Source organism: Panthera uncia (genome assembly GCF_023721935.1).
Source record: "Panthera uncia isolate 11264 chromosome A1 unlocalized genomic scaffold, Puncia_PCG_1.0 HiC_scaffold_17, whole genome shotgun sequence".
In the NCBI taxonomy this organism is placed as follows: Eukaryota; Metazoa; Chordata; class Mammalia; order Carnivora; family Felidae; genus Panthera; species Panthera uncia.
In genome coordinates, this window is record NW_026057577.1 from 92,801,660 (window position 1) to 92,825,070 (window position 23,411).

The 23,411-nt window shown below is 33.1% G+C and overlaps 1 protein-coding gene across 3 annotated transcripts in view; it reads right to left on the reverse strand.

Moving 5' to 3' along the window:
• RANBP17 (RAN binding protein 17) overlaps positions 1-23,411 on the reverse strand; it is a 330,781-nt gene that overhangs the window by 265,330 nt on the left and 42,040 nt on the right. For all 3 annotated transcript variants that reach the window (XM_049647789.1, XM_049647786.1, XM_049647787.1), the window contains one exon: positions 1,532-1,637. In XM_049647789.1, coding sequence (XP_049503746.1) covers positions 1,532-1,637 — 106 coding nt within the window. The remainder of the gene's footprint in view (positions 1-1,531; positions 1,638-23,411) is intronic.

The following is a 23,411-nucleotide window of genomic DNA, read 5'->3' on the forward strand; positions in this document are numbered from 1 at the left end:
TCATAGATCTGAACATATAAATATTTAAATCCAGTAAGAAAGAAATTTCTAAAACAAATTAAAAACATGGAGAAAACATTTTCAAAATAAATAGCAAAATATTAAGATCTTTGATATATACTGAGTTCTTATAAACAAATTAGGAAAGATAATCACAAAAGAAAACTAGCTAAATGGTACAATCTATACGTATTTAAAAATCACAGAGAAAATACAATTGGGAAAAGTAGGAATGGAAAAGAATGTTTGACATCACTTGTAACCAAAGCAATACAAAATTAACACAAGATATTTGCTGTTATCTGGGAAAGATAATCCTATTATCTAGGGTTCAACTGTAGAAAATATGGTTAACTCTCAAAGCCTTTGAGTTCAGAGAATAAACTAGTATTGAAACTCTTTAACATGCTGTAGACCATTCCACCAACTCTACAGCCTTTAGGAATTAACTCTAATGAAATTATTTTGATCTAAAAGAATATTCACCTCAAAGCAGTTTACACTGAAGAAAAATTGGGAAACAACCTAAAATTCCCAAGACCAGGGTATGTTTAAATTAAGGAACAGCTTAGAATATTTAATGTCTAGGTAAAATCACAATATTATGCTTGATTTTTTAAAAAGAGAAGTGTTTGTGGGGCGGGGGTGGAGCAGATGGCGTTTGGTAATATAGCACTTACCATTTGCCAGACATTGTTCTCAGCATCTTAAAAATATTAACTCATTTAATCCTTATAATAGCCCAAAATGAATTAGGTATTTTTGTCCCCATTTTAGTTTACAAAACAGTATTCTAGTATAATTTTTGTTTAAAAAATGTTGGAAAAGACACATGAAATGTACATATACCCTCAAGCATTAATTTAAAAAATTCAAAGGTCTTTAGCAAAATGACAGTAATAGTTACCTTCAAATTAATCTATGACTTTTCTTTTTATTTGAAATATTTAAGTGTCCAATAAAAACACATACGACTTTGTTATAAAGAAAGATTTTATTAAAAAGTAAATTAAAATAAATAGAAAACCAACTCACGTGTATTATTCACATGTAGGAATTTTCCTCAGTGTTAAGGCAAGTAATTCATTGCTTCTTATTAAGGCTATAGTCATGAGGTGGAAAATCTAGTCAACAATCACAAACAAAGCTTGTATTGGGTAACTGACTATCCACTGCTTTTTGACCACACGTATATCACCCCAATTTTGCCACCACCCAATACACACCAATTTAGCAAGCTTTGTCAGATCCTAAGAAATAAAAAGCAACTTAAACCTTCATTTAGACGCAAGTCTAAACACTATTTAGACGCAAGTTTAAAGTATATGTGACTATAACACTTATTAGAGATTTGACTTCTACAAATCACTTAACCTCTAACCTCTATTAGTTTTCACACCAGTAAAAAAGAAAATAATACCTTCCTCAAATGGCCAAGTATAAAATGTTTTATCTTATAATTCCAGTTCAATAATAACTAAATTTCTTAACTACTTAGTAAATTTCTGTAAGTTTTATGGCCATCACTTACCGACAGGATAATTCTCCATCCATAGCATCATGTTCATCTGTACTGGTATAGGTTAACCTTCCCCCAACAACTGTCCCAACTAAGTATACCAGCCATGCAAGACGTCCTAAAACATAACAGGAAAGAGAAATGTTTAGGAGGTATTGATAGAAACAATGTTTATATTGCAGAAAATTCTGAAATTGGCAAAGTGATCTATTCTTCCAAACAAATGATAAACTACTGTGAACTCAGTCCTTGACAGAGAGTGGAGTAAGTTTTAAGTTTATCAAGGCAGCATAACAGTAAAAATTACAGATTTTACAGAGTTAAAGTTATGTTCAAAATCCCAGCTCAAACAATTTGTTATGTGATCTTGCGTAAGTTACTTACCCCTTTACACATTAGGGTTTTCATTTGAAAAATGGAGAAAATAATGTCTACCATGAAGACTTACAATTAAAATTAAATTGAACTAACAAAACACCTAAAGTAATGTGTAGAACCAGGGCTGTAAGTAAGTACTAATATAATCCACAGACCAACATCTTTTCTGGTCACTGACCAAACATGGTCAATGTTGATAATATCAGCCTGATCATTTTTAGTACTGTCCCTGTTTGAACCTAATAGATGGTAATAAATTTATCGCCTTTGTATTTTGTGCATAACTTTTTAAAATACAAGACTGTTGTATTTTATGCATAATTTTTTAAAATCCAAGATTGTCACCATTCAAATCACATAGTCTGACAACAAAATTAACTTCACGGGCAATACTAGCAAGGGCTTAACTAACTATAACAGTGGCATGCATGGCATCTACAGTTTTCACAAAATTGAGTAATTCAGAAATGGAGGTACTTATTGAATGATTTTTATTTAAGGCATATATCATTTTACAACTTAGAAGCACTGATCCATGTATCAGATTCTCCAAAATTCTCAAGACCTTTATGAACAATTAACAACATACCAGTTATCTTGCTAAAAAGAAATTTTGTGCTATTCTTAGGGACTGATTCTTCAAAGTTGACCAGGTTATTGCATAATACCAAAATCAAATATGTTCCTGTATTGAGAAACAAATCAATTATGTTCCTGTATTGAGAAACCTTCTCAAGTGAACTAAAGTTCAAGGGTATTAACTTGAATAGTCTTATGGATGTCTTTGCCTGTTGGAAGACTTAGGAAGGATAAATTCATGTAGAAAAAGAGCACATTCTTTCTATATTTCTGTGAATACTAGCCATCATTACTCTATAACTGATCAATTCCCTCTAACTTCAAGAGAGACATCAGCCTATTGAGGTGACAAACTTCCTGTAAGTTAGAAATATAGCCTGGCAAATATCCACATTCCCTATTGTATTATAAAACGACAATGAATAAATCAGAATAGACCCAATTATGCAGGCTGGGACATAAACAATGTGAAACAGATTCAATAGGAGACAAAAACACTAATTTGATCAAGTAATTCATAAAACAGACTCAAGCCTCAAGATACACATAATTAATTTTTAAAAAGTAACAGAACAAAAAGCCCATCTAGGAAGCTGAAGGTACTAAGAAAGTTGCCTATGTACTCAAAATTGTTTTATGATTAACATAAAAGTCTATTAGTAACACATGCTATCCCCTGATGACCCTACTTCTGTGGGTCCTCTCAAGTGATCTCTCTTCCACACTTCTTGTATCTCAGGCCTACAACATGGAGGTGTTCTTGATGTTCCTGATGTCTATTTCCAAAATATTCTCCCTCCATCAAAAGCACTCAGCTGACATCTTATGTCATCAAACTATATTACCAAATATCCTTTCTGGCTGCAATGATCTACTCTCCCTCAGGTTATTTTCCCTTACTTTTTGAAGGTGTTCATTCCTGGCTTGCTGTCACTCTTTCCAACAAGACTTCTATTATAATCAGTAGTGGCTTCAACATATACAAAGATGAATCTTCCAACACTAACAATCCTTCATTCTACTGGGAATCTCCAACAGATGAACCTATCACTTTCTTTAACAACTTTACTGAAATATATAATTCACATACCATACAATTCATCCACTTATAAAAGTCATTGTTTTTAAGTAAATTCACAGGGTTGTACAACTACCACCACAACCTATTTTAGAACATTTCATCTCTCACCAAAGAAATTCCACTCCATACCCCTCAATTCACCCCCATCCCTAAGCAACTACTAATCTACTTTATGTCTCCTCAGATTTTTCCCATTCTGAACATTTCATGTCAACAAATCATATAACATGTAGCTTTTGTAACTGTCTTTTTCACTTAGCATAATGTGTTCAAAGATCATCCATGTTGTAGTTTGTATTGGTACTTCATTTTTTATAGCCAAACAACATTCCATTGTTTGAACTTATGGTTGCCGGTGGGGTGGGGTGGGGGGTGTTGAAGGACAAGCAAGATGGGTGAATGGGAGGGGGAAATAGAAGCTTCCAGTTATGAAATGAATAAGTCATGGAAACAAAAGGCACAACATAGGGATTACAGTCAATGATACTACCATAGTATTGTATGGTGACAGATGGTAACTACACTTGTGGTAAGGATACCATAATGTATAGAAAAGGTGAATCACTATGTTGTATACCTGGAACTAATATAACACTGTGTATCAACCATATTTTTAAAAAATTCCATTGTTGGACATAGCACATTTTATTCATCTATACATCAGCTGATGGGCATTTGGACTGTTTCTACCTTTTGACTTTAAAAATAATGCTGCTATTTATAGAAACAGCCCAGTGTCTTGTCCATGATATAGATAGATAGATAGATAGATATAGAGATATCTATATATATAGATAGATCTGTATATATATCATACACACACACACACACACACACACACACACACACACACAATGGAATATTACTCAGCCATAAAAAATGAAATGTTGGCATCTGCAGGGACATGAATGGAGCTACAGAGTATTATGCTAAGTAAAATATAAGTCAGTCAAATACCACGATTTCACTCATGTGGGATTTAAGAAACAAATGAACAAAAGGGGGGAAAAAAGACAGGCAAACCAAGAAACAGACTCAACTATAGAGAACTGGTATTTACTAGAGCAGAGGTGGGTGGGCGGTGGGTGAAATAGGTGATGGGATTAAGGAATACACTTGTTGTGATGAGCACCGGATGTTGTATGTAAATGTGGAAACACTATATTGTATACCTGAAACTAAAATTACACTGTATATCATCTAACTAGAGTTTAAATACTTAAAAAAATAATGCTGCTTTGAATATTTGTGCACATCCTTTATGTGGATAATTTCTCTTGGGTATACCTAGAAATGGAATTACTGAGTCACATGATACATATATTTTTAACATTTTAAGGAATGGCCAAACTGCTTTCTAAACCCGCATTACCACCAGCAATATATGAAGGTCCAAATCCTATCAACACTTGTTATTATCTTTTTGATTATACCCATCCTAGTGAGTGTGAAATGGTATCTTGTAATTTTAATATATCCTTTCCTGATGACTAATGATGTTGACCATCCTCACATCTGCTTACCAGCCACTTGCATGTCTTCTTTGGAGAAAGGTCTGTTTAAATCCTTTGCTCATTTTTAAATTGAGCTGTTTATCTTTTTTTATTATTGAGCTGTAAGGGTTCTTTATATATTATAGATACAAGTCCCTCATCAGATATGAAATTTGCAAATATTTCCTCCCATTCTCTGGGTTGTGTTTTCACTTTCTTGATGGTATCCTTTGAAACATTCTGAGATTTTTAATTCTGATGTCAAAATTTTGAATTTTTCTTTTGTTACTTCAGCTTTTGGTGTCACATTTAAGAAACCACTGCCCAACCCAAAGTCATGAAGATTTACTCCTATGTTTTCTTCTGAGTTTCATAGTTTTAACTCTTACATTTAGGCCTATGATTTATTTTTACTTAATTCTTGTATATGGTGGGAGATATTAGTCTTATTCTTTGCATGTAGTATCCAATTGTCCCAGCACCATTTGTCAAATAAACTATTCTTTTGTCATTGAATTGAATTTGCCACTCTTGTCAAAGAGCAATTCATTATACATTGAAGGATTTATACCTGGACTCTCAACTATATTTCACTATTCTAGTGTCTATCTTTATGCCAATTCCACACTGTATTGACTACATTTCCTTTTTAATAAATTTTGAAATCAAGATGTGTAAGTCCTTATACTTCACTCTTTTTCAAGCTAATTTTGAATATTCTGGGTCTTCTGGATTCCCTTATGAATTTAAGGATCAGCATGTCAATTCTTGCACTGAGGCCAGCTGGGATTTTAACAAAGATTGTGCTGAATCTATAGGTCAATTTGGGGAGTACTGCCATCTTACCAATATCAAGTCTTGTGATCCATGACCACAGGTGTCTTTCCACATAGTCAGATCTTTAATTTCTTTCAACAATGCTTTATAGTGGTTGGTATGTAAGTCTAACCCTTTTTTTAAACTTATGCCTATGTAATTTGTTCTTTTTTGATGCTATTTTACCTGAACTTATCTTCATTTTTGATTAATTGGTAATATATAGACATGTTATTGACTTTTGTTTACTGATCTTATATCCTGCAACTTTGCTAATCTCTTATTAGTTATACTAGTTTTTTGGGATCTGCCATTTATTCAGTCTCTTACAAACTTCATGTCTTCTCTACCCTGCTTACTTAGCTTCAGTTCTATGCTCAATCGTTAATAATCTATGCCTTATACCACTTCAACTCCTCTCTTGCTCTGACACACTCATCTTACAAACCCATGACTGTTTAAATCCAATTCCCTACCTAGTCTTTGCCTATACTTACACAGCTTAATATAACTAGAGAAAGATACAACCATGTTGACCAGCCTCACTTTGAAGTCACCTTCTCAGTAAGGCCTTCCGTAGCCACGCTATCAACTTTTAATACCTACTGTAAGTAGCACACCTTCCAGACAACCATCATCAATTCCTTCTCTCCATGTATGCACAAGCCATCAAAAAGTGGAGTTTATTCTTCCAATTCTTTATAAGTGTATGCTGGATTGTGACTGCTTTGACCAAAAGAAAATGGTGGAAGTGACATTATTCCAGTGCTGGGATTAGTCTTTACAAGAACCAACAGCTTCTTCCAGTCTCTTAGGGAATGTTCACACTGGGGAAGCCAATCACCATGTAAAAAGACCACATACCCTGAGAACATCATACTGTTAAGAGGCCCAAGCTAGCAATGCAGAGAGAAAAATGCCAGTGAGAGACTATTCACCAAACATTCCAGCCCAGATACCAGACTTGTGAGTAAAGAATCATTCAGGTGACTACAATGCCAGCTGTCATCTGATTACAATGCCTGAAAGATCCCAAATGAGAATCATCCAGCTAAGACTTATGAATACCAGAGAACCCTGAGAGATAATAACAAAATGACCATTATTTGATAAACTACTAAGTTTTGGTAAGTGATAACCAGAACATAATCTGCCAACATTTCATATCTTCTTCTCTGCTTCATTGGTTTTATTTTTAGTACTTCTCACTTTCTAATATATCTTAGGTATTCGTCTTGCTTTGTTACCTGTCTATTCCAACAGAATATCAACTGCATGATAACTGTGATTTTTTTTTAATTTTTATTTATTTATTTTTTTGTCTATTGCACTTACAGAGCCTAAAGCAGTGCTGACACGTTGTAAGTTACCAACAGACATGGGTTACTGAATTAAGAAATCATTACATAATAAAAAAAAAAAGAAAAAGAAATCATTACATAGAAAAGATATCATGAAACAGGCAAGAACAAGTTAACATTTTATTATCAATTTAGTAAACATTAAAATGTAGAGTCCTTACTAAAAATGAATGTTAATGGTAATTATATTTTTATTGCTTAAACAAGACAAAAGCAATTTCTTCTCAAAGCATACTCAATCCAAGATGTAATAAAGTCTATCTTCTTCATTTGCATATTCTCTTATCTAAAAATTTGTCAACTTGGTAAAGTTTATTTGTAACTCCAAAAATACTTGTGACCATTCATGTGTAAGTGGACAACAACAAAATCTAAGCTGCCCAATGTGTACATTCCAAGCTTAGGTAAAACAAAGCAACACTCTGCTTTCTTGTTTCATCTTTCATACTATAAACAAGTAAGTATTCTTTCATGGTCTTTTTGGTGCCCAATATTTTTATACTCAAATTTGTGCTTTCTGTTGGTGATTTTACTATTTAAAATACTGCCCAAGAATAGTGAAGTGCCACATGGTGGTCCTATGTGAAAAAAGTCTGTTAATGTGCCTCATAGAGAAAATATATGTGTTAGATAAGCTTCATTCAGGCATGAGCGCTATGGCTATGAGTACAATGTTAATGAATCAACAATATACATTAAACAAGGTGTTTTAAAACAGGAGGAACACATATAAAACAAGGTTATATGTTCATCAGCCGACGAAAATGTTGTGACCAGGGGCTGCAGGAACCTAACCCCGTATCTACCCACCCTAGAAACAATAGTTTAATATTTGCTAATTCAGTGTTAACAGCAATGTTATAGATCATAAATTCCAAATAAGGAGATTTGACTATATTTCTCAGAATCTTACAGAGGTCATTATTAATAGATTATGCTGCAACTGTGCATAGGACATACGCATTTTGAGTAATGGATGTGAATCTGAAACACTGCAAGCATAATTTTTGGTGAGTACAGTGCAATAATTTACCTACCCAATGGGAGTCATTATTTAAAAACTATCCTACTGCAAATTTTTTCAAAATGAAAAATATTATTTAAGTATAAATAATAACCTTCTTTATATGTTTTATCAATTTAGATATTCAGAGACTGGTTTTTCATTTATTTATTCATTTTTATTTATTTGTTTTTTATTTGAGAGACAGAGCACGAACAGGAGAGAGGCAGAGTGGGGCTCAGTGCAGAGTCTGACACAGGACTCAATCTTACGACCCTGGGATCATGATCTGAGCCGAAATCAAGAGTCAGACACTCAACCGACTGAGCCACCCAGGCACCCCACAGATACTTGGTTTTTTGTTTTTTGTTTTTCTTTTTTTAAATGTTTATTCATTTTCTGAGAGAGAGAGAAAGAGAGTATGAGTGGGGGTGGGGCAGAGAGAGGGAGACACAATCTGAAGTAGGCTCCAGGCTCTAAGCTGTCAGCGCAGAGCCCAATGTGGGGCTCAAACCCACAAACCACAAGATCATGACCTGAGCCGAAGTCGGAGGCTCAACCGACTGAGCCACCCAGGTGTCCCTAGATACTGGTTTTTCTTAAAGCAAGCTTGACTATTACTAAAAATAATAGCAAACATTTACATGGTATTTTCCATGCACTAGGCAATATTTTAAACATTATCTATTACCTATATTTATATCCATTTAATGTCACAAATATTCCTATTAAGTACTGCGGAGCTATGATTCCCATATAGACAATGGAGTTCCAAGAGTTCATTCTCATACCATTAGGAGATACTACTTCCTCTCAAGATCGATGAAAGGGAATACTCAAACACCACCGTTGACAATTAGGTGGACCACAATGATCCAATAATATCTTACGAGCCAAGAATCTCTCGAGTTTTTATTTAACACATTTTAATTCCTAATCCTGAGTTTTTTCTGTCTCCAAATTTTAATCACAGATGAGACTGTATCTGCTTTTGGGATCATGTCTAGGGTCTTTCATACTTCCTTTGATTCCCAAACTGCCCACAATAAAACCAAGTATATGTGACACATGAAATAAGTATGTGTTGAATAGTTAAACTTAAAATAAGCAAACTTATTTTGGGGGCTTATCACTAATGTAAACTCAGAAACATCTGCTTATTAGCTCTTGATAAAAACAAGCCTACTTGAAAATAGTCAAAGAATTCCTCATGCATGTAATTTTTATATCTCTTTGTTGAAATATCAACATTAAAAAATGAAGGCAGTACATTTTAGGCTACCAAGAGCACAGGCTGAGTTAAAATCCTGCCTCTACTATCAATAAGGTAGTTACTTAATTTCACTTGGATTTAATGCCCTCATCTATAAATATGAGGGTGATACTTACACCTGGCTCTCAGGCTTGTGACAAACACTAAATAATATTTTTCATAAAAAGTGGTCATAATAATATTCACTATAAATGCTCAGTACATACTGGCTGTTATTACTATTATTATGATTATAAAAATAGCCATCCCCTTTTTAGTTCTTCTATATCAAACCTACAAAAACCAAAACATACCAATGCTACATTTATATGTTCTTCTGAGTTTTACTTTAGAAGCTGCTCAAGAAAATTAAGTCACACAATTTTTAAGAGCTTTTCCTCTCTGCCAAAGAGGCTTATTGCAATTAAAGCTAGTTACCATTAGCCATATATACTTTCTTAATGCCATTTGTAAAACAAACACAAAAAAACTGTAAAGTAAAAAAAAAAAAAAAAATTCCAAGTAAAACACATTCATGTACTTTCCTATGTGGCATGTTCTGCTATAGGGATATAACTAAATAGGTGTGTGTCTGGGGTAGGCTGAAAAGGGAGAGAATCCATGCCCAAAGGATTGAACCTAGTGAGAGACAGATAACGGGGAAAAATGATTTCTTCAGTGCAGCTGATGAGTATCACTGTCCAATAATAGAAAAATAAAAGATACTAAATACAGGACATGAATTTCTCAAATTTAAGTTTTTTATTTTTTAATTCTTTTTATTCTGTGACTTTGAAATTAAGGCTTGTATATCAAAAAATGCTATGCAGAAATAGCATGAGATCAATTGTGAGCATTTTTTTTTTCTGAAATTATGGTAAATTCTGAATGGAGGTTTGTTTATTCAGAAGAAAAATAAAATGTTTATTTACTCTCCTTGTTTTTGGAAACAGTGACTTCTATTATACAACAAACAACAAAGCAGGCATTTCTTAACCTTAGAAACTTAACAACCACTGCCTGAATAAATTAGGATTAGTGTTAGAAATCAACAATGGAATATAAAGGCATTATTTTTAAGCTATCAAACATAATTTTCATATTTAACTGAGAAGTAGTATTTCTTATACACATCCTTTCCCTAAACCTCAACAATTTTAGACTGACAGTATTCAAAATAATAAATGGTACTTTGGTTACAGAATTCTGTCCACAAAGTTTAAAGAAGCATGTAAATCCGTAAATCGAAATTACATTTAGAAATTTAAATATCCAATAAACAAGTTTCATATCTACACATTTGTTTTGAATATCATCTTTATAATGAGACTAAATTTCCATTATAATTTTCCATTTTTCTATTTATTCTGAAATGTTCAGGGCACTTGTTTTAGCAGCTGTTCAAGCAAAGAACATTTTTTCCTTTAACAAAATAATTATTGCTGTAATAATCTGTAATTATGGTTTATAACTGCAATAATCCCAAAGAAATCAGTCATTACCATAGATCACAAGTAATCGTTAACTACTGTTAATGACCTATTTCTTAGGGATTATTGTTTTTGTAAACCATGACCATATCACCACAAATATGGAAGAGCAAGACAATATAATACAAATGAGATCATAATATAATAATAAACTTATTTTGTAACATTAAAAGCCATTAAGCATCTAAATTAAAGCACACATAACGAGAGCATATAATTTTCTTTGTTCAACACTAACTGAAGTGTTTAGTCCGCACAAAAGAAATTGAATACCGTTACATACAACAGTATAAACTAGAGCCACATTAGGCATTTTTTTGTAATACAAAACAATTATTTTTAAGTAGACCAGAGATATCTTTGAAAGTAGATTCCTTCCCACTGACTTTTTGTTTTTCTTATTATTATTATTTTTTTTTTTACCATTTATTTATTTTCTAGAGACAGAGAGAGACAGAGTGTCCGTGGGGAAGGGGCAGAGAGAGGAGACGGAGAATCTGAAGCAGGCTCCAGGCTCTGAGCTGTCAGCGCAGAGCCCAATGCAGGGCTGGAACCCTGCTTAACTGACTGAGCCACCCAGGTGCCCCACCCCACTGCCTTTTTACCAAAAAAAAAAAAAAAAAAAAAGCAGCAAGGAAACAAATGTTAAAAATTTTCTATGTATTGAGCATTAGACACTGAATTATTATTAAAAACACATAGTATATCTTATGATAAAAACTCTGAATTTATATTAATCAAGAATCAGGTCTGACTTCATTCACTAGATACACCTATTTAATATCAATAAATTATTACATTGACATTAATTCCATTCATATATCTCAGAACAGCTATATTTTCATTTGGTATCCTTTTGTAGGAAAACAGGTATTTGATTTTACATCTGAATTTTTTTACATTGTAATCTAATATTTGCTATATCTGAAGCTATATGTAATGGATATGAAGTATAATAAAACAAACACCAGTGAACTCCCTATCCAACTTAAGAACCAAGGCTTTACCAATACAGTCACACCTACCTTCATACTCCTCCCCTAGCTTATCCCCTTACCTGCCACCCAAGAGGTAACCATGATCCTGTATTTGGTGCTTATTATATAAGAATATATATATAAGAATATATATATAAGAATATATTCTTATTATTCTCTTGAATTTTTTTTCTCATTTTACCACTTAGGCATATATTCCTAAAACAATATATTTTTAGTCTCACTTGTTTGGGGCTTTATTAAGTGTCTCATACTATATACAGTTTCCTGAAAATTGATGATGAAAATTGCTTTATTTCACCACCTATCCTATCTCTGAAATTCATCATAAGTATACCTGTACTTCATTCCATTTTACTGTTACATATTACTCTATTGTGTAACCATTATGATCTGTTTATTCATTTTAATGGTTATGGGTATTTTTTTTTTTTAATTTTTTTTTCAACGTTTTTTATTTATTTTTGGGACAGAGAGAGACAGAGCATGAACGGGGGAGGGGCAGAGAGAGAGGGAGACACAGAATCGGAAACAGGCTCCAGGCTCCGAGCCATCAGCCCAGAGCCTGACGCGGGGCTCGAACTCACGGACCGCGAGATCGTGACCTGGCTGAAGTCGGACACTTAACCGACTGCGCCACCCAGGCGCCCCGTGTGGTTATGGGTATTTGAGCTGTTTCCACTTTGTGTCCTTAGGAACAATTAGACTACGAATATTTTCACACATGTCCTCTTGTGTAGAAGAGATTTTCTAGAGGACATACCTAAGAGTGGAAGGGCCAAGTCAGCAGGGATTCAAATGTTCCACTTAGCAAAATAACACCAAATTGATTTCCATTCCATTTCTGATTGATTTACTTTATACTCCTACCACAAGTATATAAGAATTCCCTTTGATCTACATTCTCCTATATGATTTGCTACTTTTGCCAATTTACTGGGAGTAACATGGTATCTCATGTGCCTTAGAAGATACCCAAGTGTATAGAGTTCGTTTATTATTATTTTCACCATTAGTTTTAATTGCAAGTTAGTAACAATGTGGACTCTGATGCTATGTGACTGAAATTTGTTAAGACTTGCTTTATATACAAATAACTTGCTCAACTTTTAAAAACTGAGATACAATTGACATATCAGTTACAAGTGTAAAACATATGATTTGATATTTATATATATTAGGAAATGATTACCACAGTAAGTCTAGTTAACATCCATCACCTCACATAGTCACCAACTTTTTTTTATGGTGAGGACTTTAAAGATTTTACTGGCCCCAAAAGTTGCAAGTACTATTAACTATACAGTACTATTAACTAACAGTACTATTAACTATAGTCATCATGCTGTTCATTACATCCCCATGACATTTATTTTTTAACTGCAAGTTTCTATCTTTTGACCACCTTTACCCATTTTGCCCACTCCCCACTCCCTCCTTTGGACAATCACCACTCTGTTCTCTGTATCTATAAGTTCAGTTTTTTGCTATGTTTTACTTCCAGATTCTATGTATAAGTGCAATCATATGGTTATTAATCTTTCTCTGACTTATTTCATTTAGCATAATGCCCTCAAGATCCATCTTTGCTGTCACAAATGACAAGATTTCTTTCCTTTTTATGGCTGAATAATATTCCATTATATATATATATGTATATATATACATATATATATGTGTATATATATATATATGTATGTGTGTGTGTATATATATGTATATATATATATAAATACCCATATATATACATTCATCCATCAATGGACATTTAGATTGCTTTCATGTCCTGGCTACCATAAACAAAGCTGCAATAGACACAGGGGTGTAGATTATCTTTTCAAGTTAGTGTTTTTGTTTTCTTGGAGTAAATACGCAGAAGTAGAACTGCTGGATCATATCGTAGCTTGATCTTTAATTTTTTGAGAACTACTATCTGTTTTCCATAGCGGCTGCACCAATTTACATTCCCACTGACAGTGTACAATGGTTGCCTTTTCTTCACACCTTTGTCAACACTTGTTTTCTCTTGTCTTTTGGATAAAAGCCATTCTAACTAGAGGTGTGAGATGGTCTCTCATTGATTTGCTTTTCCCTGATGTTTAGTGATGTTGAATGCCTTTTGATGTACCTGTTGTTGCTGAGTTATATTAGTTCTTTATATATTTTGGATATTAACCTTTCATCAGATATATGTTTGCAAATATTTTCTCCCATTGGGTAAGTTACTTTTTCATTTTGCTGATGAAAACTTTTAATGAAGAACTTCAGCAAAGATTTACTGGTAGAAAACATTTCTGGTTTTCTACTGGTAGAAAATGTCTTTTGTTCATCCTTGTTCTTGAAAGATACTTCAGCTAACATGTAATTACAGGATTGTTGTTATTTTGGCACAATTTTTAAAAAATAATATTCTACCATCTTCTGGCTTACATTTTTACTGTTGAGAAGTGAGTTTATCAGTCTATTTCATACTTTTCAAGCAGCTTTTGAGATTTTCTGTCTTTGGGACTATGTAGTCTGACTAAAATGCTGTTTTTTGGTTTTGGCTGATAAACGTTGGGTTTGCTATACTGGTGGATTCATGTCTTCGTTCAGAAAAACTCTCAGACAAGAGTATCTTCAGTTATTGCCTCTGTTCCATCTTCTCTCTTCTGTTTTTCTGGGACTGAATTTGATATCCTGAACTTTCATCCCATCCTTTAATTTCTCTTTTAATTTTCTCGCTTTCCTGGTTTCTCCACATTCTTGAAAATTTCTTCAAACCTAACTGCCAATTTGAGAATTCTTTTCTCAGCTAGATCTAACTTACTGTTCAATGCATTCATTAAATTTCAGGTCACAAAAATTTGTCTTCAATAATAAAGATTTTACTTGAGTCTTCTTCAGTCTGGTCATTTTTCATATTCTTTTTTGCTCATTTGTGATTCTATTTTTTTTTTTATTTCTTTACACATTTCACGCAGAATTATTTTACATTCCTATCCAATTATAATATCTTAAGTCCTCTGGGAGGTCCAAATCGAACATACAATTTATTGTTTCTCTCAATGCTCATTCATGATGTCTTGTTTCATTATTTGTGTGCTCACTATTTTTTAAATTATGAACACTCATTTGGTTGATCTTAATCTGCAGGATTCTCAAGGCCCTAAATTATGGTTGCTATTTGTCAGAGAAGATTTTAATTTACTATTTTGCTGGAAGCCAACAGGCTCTAATAATTTGGGACCACTTTATCCCCTTTGAAGCGTCCAACTTAATAGAAGAATCTTAAGTTCAGTACACCTACCTTGCTACTGGCCTAAGGCTTTGCCACCAATTTAATCACTGCTGTTGATAATTTGCCTTTGAAAGCAATACTGCCTTTTGCCCTTGTTTGCTATTGACTAGTTCCATTCTGGTTAAAGTTCTTTTTTTTTTTTTTTTTTTTTTTGAGAGAGAAATAATGAGAAGAGGTGGGGGGACAGAGGAGTGTAGAGCAGCACAGGGGAGAAGGAACGTCAAAAACTTCATGAACTTATTTCAAGCCCAGCAATGCATTAAAAAGTTTATCCAGGAGCTGTTTTGCAGCTGAAAAGCCTTTCAGAGCATCAAGCTGACCACAATGAAGTGAAAACTACTAATTCTTTACTATTAAAGAAGCAAACACTATTTGGGATATAAACTAAAAAGAAAAATATGATTTTATTGGTAGCTGGCCAAACACAAACCAAATTTATAACATAACATAATCTGAATTAATGTAGAAAACAAATCTGAAAAGATACTACATGGGATAGCATTGAGTCATTAGACAAAAACAAAGTTTTAAAAATACTACAACACAGGCTTAAAGGGCAACCACAGCTATAAAAAGATACTTAACTAAAAAGACAAGGAGGGATGAAAATTTAGCCTGTGCGCTACTCACCATTCTGTGCACTCTATGTTACATCTGTATTTGTCTAATTTGCACAAAGGCACCAAATGTACTTCTGAGCTGATGAAGTAAAATAAATACTCAAAGGCCAAAAAATGTGAGGGCTAAAATTTAGAGACATAAGCATGGAAACAACTAGAGAACTTGAATTTCTCCCTGAAGGCCAAAGGAAAGCCTAGGGTATGCCCAATGTGAGGAGTCCAACAAGAAACTCACTCTTAGTGGAAAAAAAAAAAAAAAAAGGAACTGGAGGGGAAAAAAACCTGCCCTTCACAGAGAAAGACAATAGAGAAACTTTTCTGACCTGACTTTAACATGAGGTAGAGAGGAGGAAAAAACTCTCAAGTCAGACCTCGCATGATTTGCAGCCTTACTAGACTACCAGTATGATATAAAGAACCTCATTCTAAGGAACTAGTTCACATGGTATTGAGTTGGTAGACCCCCTCCACCCCATTTAGTTAATGGACTAAACACTCCAGTTATAGATGGTCAGAATAGGTTTTTAAAAAAGGAAGAACGATATACTGTCTGAGAGATGTACTTTAAATATCAAGACACAGACAGATTGAAAGTAAATGGATGGAGAAGGATATACTGTGTAAATGGAAAGCATAAGAAGGCACTGGCTATGGTAAGATCTGATAAGACACATTTCAAGATTAAAGAATCAATTAACAGAAAAGACAAAACAATTATAGATGTCTATACTTATACATGTCTTACTTCTATAGAAGCAAAAATTGACAATTAAAAGTAGTATAGCAAATTCCACAATCATATTTGGAGATTATACCACCTCTCTCCGTAAATAATAGAAACAGATCAAAACAAAACAAAAAATCAGTAAAGACAAAGAATATCTGAACAACACTAGTAACCATCTTGACTTAATTTCTATTTACAAATTGATATCCCAAATGGTAAAGTACATATTATTTTCAAGGGTACATGGTATGTTTGCCAGGACACACTATAGGCTAGGCCATAAAAAAAGTCTCAATAAATTTAAAAGGTTTGAAATCCCAGAAAATAATATTTGACCAAGGTAGAATTAAATTAGAAATCAGTAACAATAAGACAACTAAGAAAACCCCAAATATTTGGAAATAAAAAGCAGACACTTGTCAAATAATCCATACATTAAAAAAGAAATACAGATTGGAAAATATTTTTAACTAAATGATTACAAAAATAAAGCATCAAAATTCATGAGATGCAGCTAAAACAATGCTTAACAATGACATTTATAACTTTAAATGTTTTTATTAGAAAAATACAAAAATCTAAAACTCAAAAGATGTGAAACCTTTATCTAAAAATGGGTGGGGGGGGGTGGGTGGAGAGAGACCAAATAAAATCAAATGTACAAAACAGACAATAAAACTAAAACAGCTTATGAAATAAAAACTGAACAAACAATAAAGAAAATCAACGAAACTAAAAGTTGGTTCTTTGAAAAGATTAACAAAATTGATAAATATCTAAGGAAGAAAGAAAAATAGGCAACAACTGTCATTATCAAAAATGAGAGATGGGTGGGTAAAATGGGTAAACAAGGTCAAAAAATAAAAAATTCCAGTTATAAACTAAGTCATTGGGATGCAACGTACAACATGTTAACTATGGTTAATACTGTACTGCATATCGGGAAGCTGCTAAGAGGGCAGATCTTAAAAGTTTTCATCACAAGAAGAAAATAATTTTGTAACTATGTATGGTGACAGATGCTAACTAAGACTTACTATGATGATCATGTCACATTATGTACAAATATCAAATCATTATGTTGTACACCTGAAAATTGTAACACTGCATGTTAAGTATACTTCCGTTAAAAGAGAAAGAATGAAGGGAAAATCATTTCAGATCCTACAGACAGCAGAAGAATAATAACAGGGGTGCCTGGGTGGCTCAGTCTGTTAAGTGACCTGCTCTTGATTTCACCCAGGTCATAATCTCATGGTTTATGAGTCTGAGCCCATGTTGGGCTCCACGCTGATAGCATGGAGCCGGCTTGGGATTCTCTCTCTCCCCGTCTGCCAGTTCCCCACTCACATTCGTTCGTTCTCTCTCTCTCTCTCTTTTTTAATAAAGTTAAAAAAAAGTAACAGAATATAAAAAATAACTTTATTACAATAAATTTTAAAATACGATAAAGTCTTTGAAAGATACAAATGACTAAGTTAGGCACTTAGAAAATCTGAATAGTCCTATATCAATTAAAAAATTTGAATTTGTAATTCTAAACTCTAGGCCCACTGACTTTGCTGGTGAATTCTATAACACTTTTAACAAAGAAATAATATTAATGGTACACAAACTCTTTCAGAAGATAAAGAAAGAAGAGGAAATGCTCCTTGACTCATTTTATGAGGCTAGTATTACCCTGTTACTAAAACCAGGCAAAGTCATCACAAGAAAAGAAAACTACAGATAAATATCGTTCATGAACATCAATGTAAAATAAGAAATTTTTTACAAATGGCATCTAACATTATATAAAGGAACATTATATTATATAATAACAAAGTAGGATTTACCTTGGGAATGTAAAGCTGGCTTAACACAGAAAAATCAATCAATGTAATTCACTATATTAGTAAAAAAGCGAAAAAAAAATGGGTCATTTGAATAGGTGGATAAAAAGCATTAAAAATAAAAATCAATGCACCACTCAGTATAAGCAGACAGAGGAACAGAAGGGAAATTCCTCAAAGTTATTATGAACATCTTTTTTAAAACCCACAAATAACATCCTACTCAATGGTGAAAGGCTCAATGCTTTAGATGTACAAACAGAAACAAGGCCAGACTACCCACTCTTCCCTTTTTATTCAACATTGTACCAGAGGTCCTACCAGTGGAATAAGGCAAGAAAAAGAAATAAAAGGCTTGAATACAAGATATAAAACTGTCTTTATTTGCAGATGACATGATCTTATATAACAATCCAAAAGAATCTACAAAAAAGCTATTGGAATAAGTAAATTTAGCAAAGTCATAGGACACAAAGAGAAAAATCAATTCTGGTTGTATAGAATAGCAGAGAATGATTGTAAAATTCACAACCACGTCAAAAATATATAGGAATAAATTTAGTGAAACATTTTTAATACCTGTGTGCTGAAAGCAATCAAACATATTGCAAAGAAAATTAAGGGACACCTATGTAAGTGGAGCAACAGACCATGTCCACAAACTGGAAGACTCAATATTGTGAAGATGGCCCAACTGATGCATAGATTGAGGCAATCCCAATCAAATTCTAGTGAGACTTTTTTTTTAATTTTTTTATTTTATTTTATTTTATTTTAAACGTTTATTTATTTTTGAGACAGAGAGAGACAGAGCATGAACGGGGGAGGGGCAGAGAGAGAGGGTGACACAGAATCGAAGTAGGCTCCAAGCTCTGAGCCATCAGCCCAGAGCCCGACGCGGGGCTCGAACTCACGGACCGCGAGATCGTGACCTGAGCTGAAGTCGGACGCTTAACCGACTGAGCCACCCAGGCGCCCCTAGTGAGACTTTTTAAAGAAATTAACAAGCTGATGCTAAAATTAATAAAGAAAGGCAAAAGATCGAGAACAGACACAACTATTTTGAGACAGAAGAATGAGACAGTTAGATTACCTGATTTCAAGACTTACAAAGTTACAGTAACCGAGACAGTATAACACTGACATAAGGACAGACATACTGATCAATGGTAGAGAATAGAGTCCAGTAATAAACCCTAGCCTTTTATAACCAATGGATTTTTGACAAAGGTGTTACAATAATTCAGTGGGGGAAAAGACAGTTGTTACAGCAAATGGTGCTAGAACAACTATATAATTGTATGGGCTGGGGATGGGGCCTTACCCCCAACTCACACTATTCACAAAAGTTAATGCCAGGAAGTTCACGAATTTAAACATAATAGCTAAAACTATTAAACCTCTAGAAGAAAATACAGAAGAACATCTCTGTGACTTGCACTGCACAGGATTTCGTAAATACAAGAAGCATAAGCCAGAAAGAAACAATTGAAAAGGTAGATCATCAACATTTAAAACTTCTGCTCTTTGAAAAACAGTTGAAGAGAAATGACAGAGAGAAAAATACTTGCAAACATTTATGTGAAAAAGAAATTATATACAGATTATGTAAAACAGTCCTACAATTCCAATAAGAATACATATAAAAGAACAATCTAATTTAAAAATAGACAAAAAAGGTGAACAAATAGTGCACAAGAGAAGATATATGAATGGCCAAAAAGCACACCACTGTTAAGTATTAGGGACATGCAAATTATAACCACAATGATACACTTTTAGATAACCAGTAGAATGGCTAAGGTTAAGAAGACACTATCAAATCATGATGCAGATGTAGAGAAAATAATGAGAATGGAAAATGGTACTTTATAAAACAATATAGTAGTATCCTATATATTTTTTTTAACATTTATTCATTTTTGACAGATACAGCATGAGCGGGGAAGGGGCAGAGAGAGGGAGACACAGAATCTGAAGTAGGTTCCAGGTTCTGAGTTGTCAGCACAGAGCCCGATGCGGGGCTTGAACTCACGAACTGAGAGATCATGACCTGAGCCAAAGTCGGACACAACCGACTGAGCCACCCAGGCACCCCAGTAGTATCCTATAATACTAAACATACATTTCTCATATGACCCAGCAATCTGTCTTAGGTATTTACCCAAGAGAAATAAAAATTTAAAAACACACAAAGACTTGTCTGCAAATGTTCATACCACCATTATTCATAATAGCCTTCCAATTGAAAGTGGAACTCAAATGTCCATCACACAGTGGATAGACTATAGTTTTATAGATAGAACTACACTATGGAATACTATGCAGCAATAAAAAGAAACAAAATATTAATATACACAATATATTTGAATGTCAAAAACATTATGCTATGCAAAGTCAACCACAAAAGACTACTTACTGTATGATTCCATTTATGCAAAAATTTAAAAGAGACAAACCACAATTACAGAAACCAGTGGTTCCCATGTCAAGAGTCAGGGAAAGGGATCAAAGAGCATGAGGAAATTATTTGGAATGAAGGAAATTCTATTCTGAATGTGATGATAGTTACATGGCTATGAATAACTGTTAAATTCATCAAACTGTACACTAAAAAAAAAAAAGAAAGAAAGAAAGAAAGAAAGAAAGAAAGAAAGAAAGAAAAGAAAAGAAAAAGATATTTGCAACTCTTAGACAAGGAGCTCATTTTTCTAAAATACAAAGAGCTCTTATAAAAAAAAAATCAATGAGAAAAGTAAGGACCAACACCCAAAAAACAGCAAAGAAATTAACAGGTCATTACAGAAAAACAAGACTAAATAGTCTTAAATAAACTTAATGCCTAACTGATATGAGAATATTAAATTATACTAAGAAACCATTTTTCACCTATAGAATTGCTAAGAATTCAAAAGTCTGGTAAAATTATCCTGTGAAGGCAATATGGAAACACTCCCATAGATAGCTAGCTGGTGGACAAGTAAATTGACATAGTCCTTTCCAAAAGTAATTTGGCAATATCTCTAAAAGTTATAAATATTTACCCTTTTAGCCAATAGTAATTCTACTCTGGGAATTTATCTTCTATATATACTTGTATACACGTAAAATGACATATATACATGGTTAATCTATATGGCATTAATTTTAATAGCTGGAGATGAAAAATAATTCTAATGACTTTCAATGGTAGAAACAATGATTAAATAATAATACAGTAAGAATAAAATATTATGCATCTATAAAAAATAAGCATTCTCTAAATTTGAAAATAGCTATCAAGTACACTATTAAATGAAAGAAAAAGCAAGAGTAGAACACTGAGGGTGTATACCACATCCTAAGTAAATAAAGAGGGATAAGAATTTATAAATTCATAGTTGTTTGTATATGCATGCAGAAACTTTGAAAATATACCCAAAACTAGTAAAAATTGCTACATAGAGTGAAGAACAAGAGGACAGATCATAGAACTGAAACAGAAACACATTTTAATTTATTTTTTCTGGATAATGGGGACATATTACCTCTTTAAAAAGATTAGGTGATTTAATTAAAATAAAGTTTGATATGAAAAATAAGAGAATAGATACATTAAAGTGACATTTAAAGGCAGATCACAAACTTGGGGACAATATTTACAATTCAAATCACTAAAGGGTTAGCATCAAAAACACAAAAAGAATTCAATCAGTAAAAGATAAACTAATAATCCAAATGGTGAGTATAAAACTGAACAAAAATCATAAATATATGTCATTGATAATGACACAAATACCAGTCAACAAACATAAAACAACTAAACTTCATTAATTATGAGAAAAAAAATAAAATACCCATGAAGTATATTATCTGAACTAGTCTGGTAAAAATTTTAAGTCTAACATTATGAGGTGTTGGCAAAGATCTATGTGAGGGTGGGTGGGAAGTAAAGTAGAAAATCACTCTGTAAACGAGTTTGGCATCATTCTACTGAAACTATGTAATGGATATACATAACAATCTTTACACAGCTGCACTCATTCCATTAGCAAAAAGCAGAAAAAATAAAAATATCCACTGACAAGAAAATGCATAAATAAATTTGGTATATTCAAACAACAGAACAGTGGCAGTGCAAATCAAGGAACTACAGCCATAGCATCAACACAAACCCTCATAAATGCAATACTGAGGAAAAAAAATAAAGCAAGTTGTAGAATGCAGTTTCATTGTATACAGTTGTATAAGGTTCAGAAATTTGCAAAACCATGAATTATTTGCAGAATATATATATATATGTATCTGTATACACCCATACACACACACACACACACACACACACACACACACACACACACACGCAGTACTACTATGAATAACAAAAGGCACTAATTGATAAATGCAAAATTCAAGATTCCAAGTATTTTCTGCTGGAAGAAAGGATAGATTTGGACAGAGAAACAATGGGAACAACAAAGATACTGATACTGACCTATTCTTTACGCTGTGTGATGCTGTTTGTTATTGCTAGTCACCATGTCTCAATATATATACACAGCCTTTTGTACGTATTTAATATTTAATAATTTCGAAAACTCTGAAGGAAGAAATCAACCATGAAAAGACTAAAATGCTGCAAAAATATTGCTCCTTAATTTAATTTATAAATAATGAGATCTTAATAAGAGAGATTATTTGAAGTAGAGGTTAACTACTCCACTATGTAGCCCGTCAGCAGTTTTTTAATGTGTGACTCCAAACACAAAAACAAAAACAGATAATAAAAGACATTTTAAGACATTATATAAAAGTAAAAGATAATCTTTTAAACAATGTTTTGAAAAGAGTTTAGATAGGAAATCACGGAGTCTATCATCCCTTACCACTCACTTCCCGAAACAATAAAAGGAAAAACATAAAAGAAAAAACATTCTGGAACCATAATTAAAGTGTCTTCTTTTAGAAATGGATAAAGTCAGTTCCATTCTCATATTCATTAC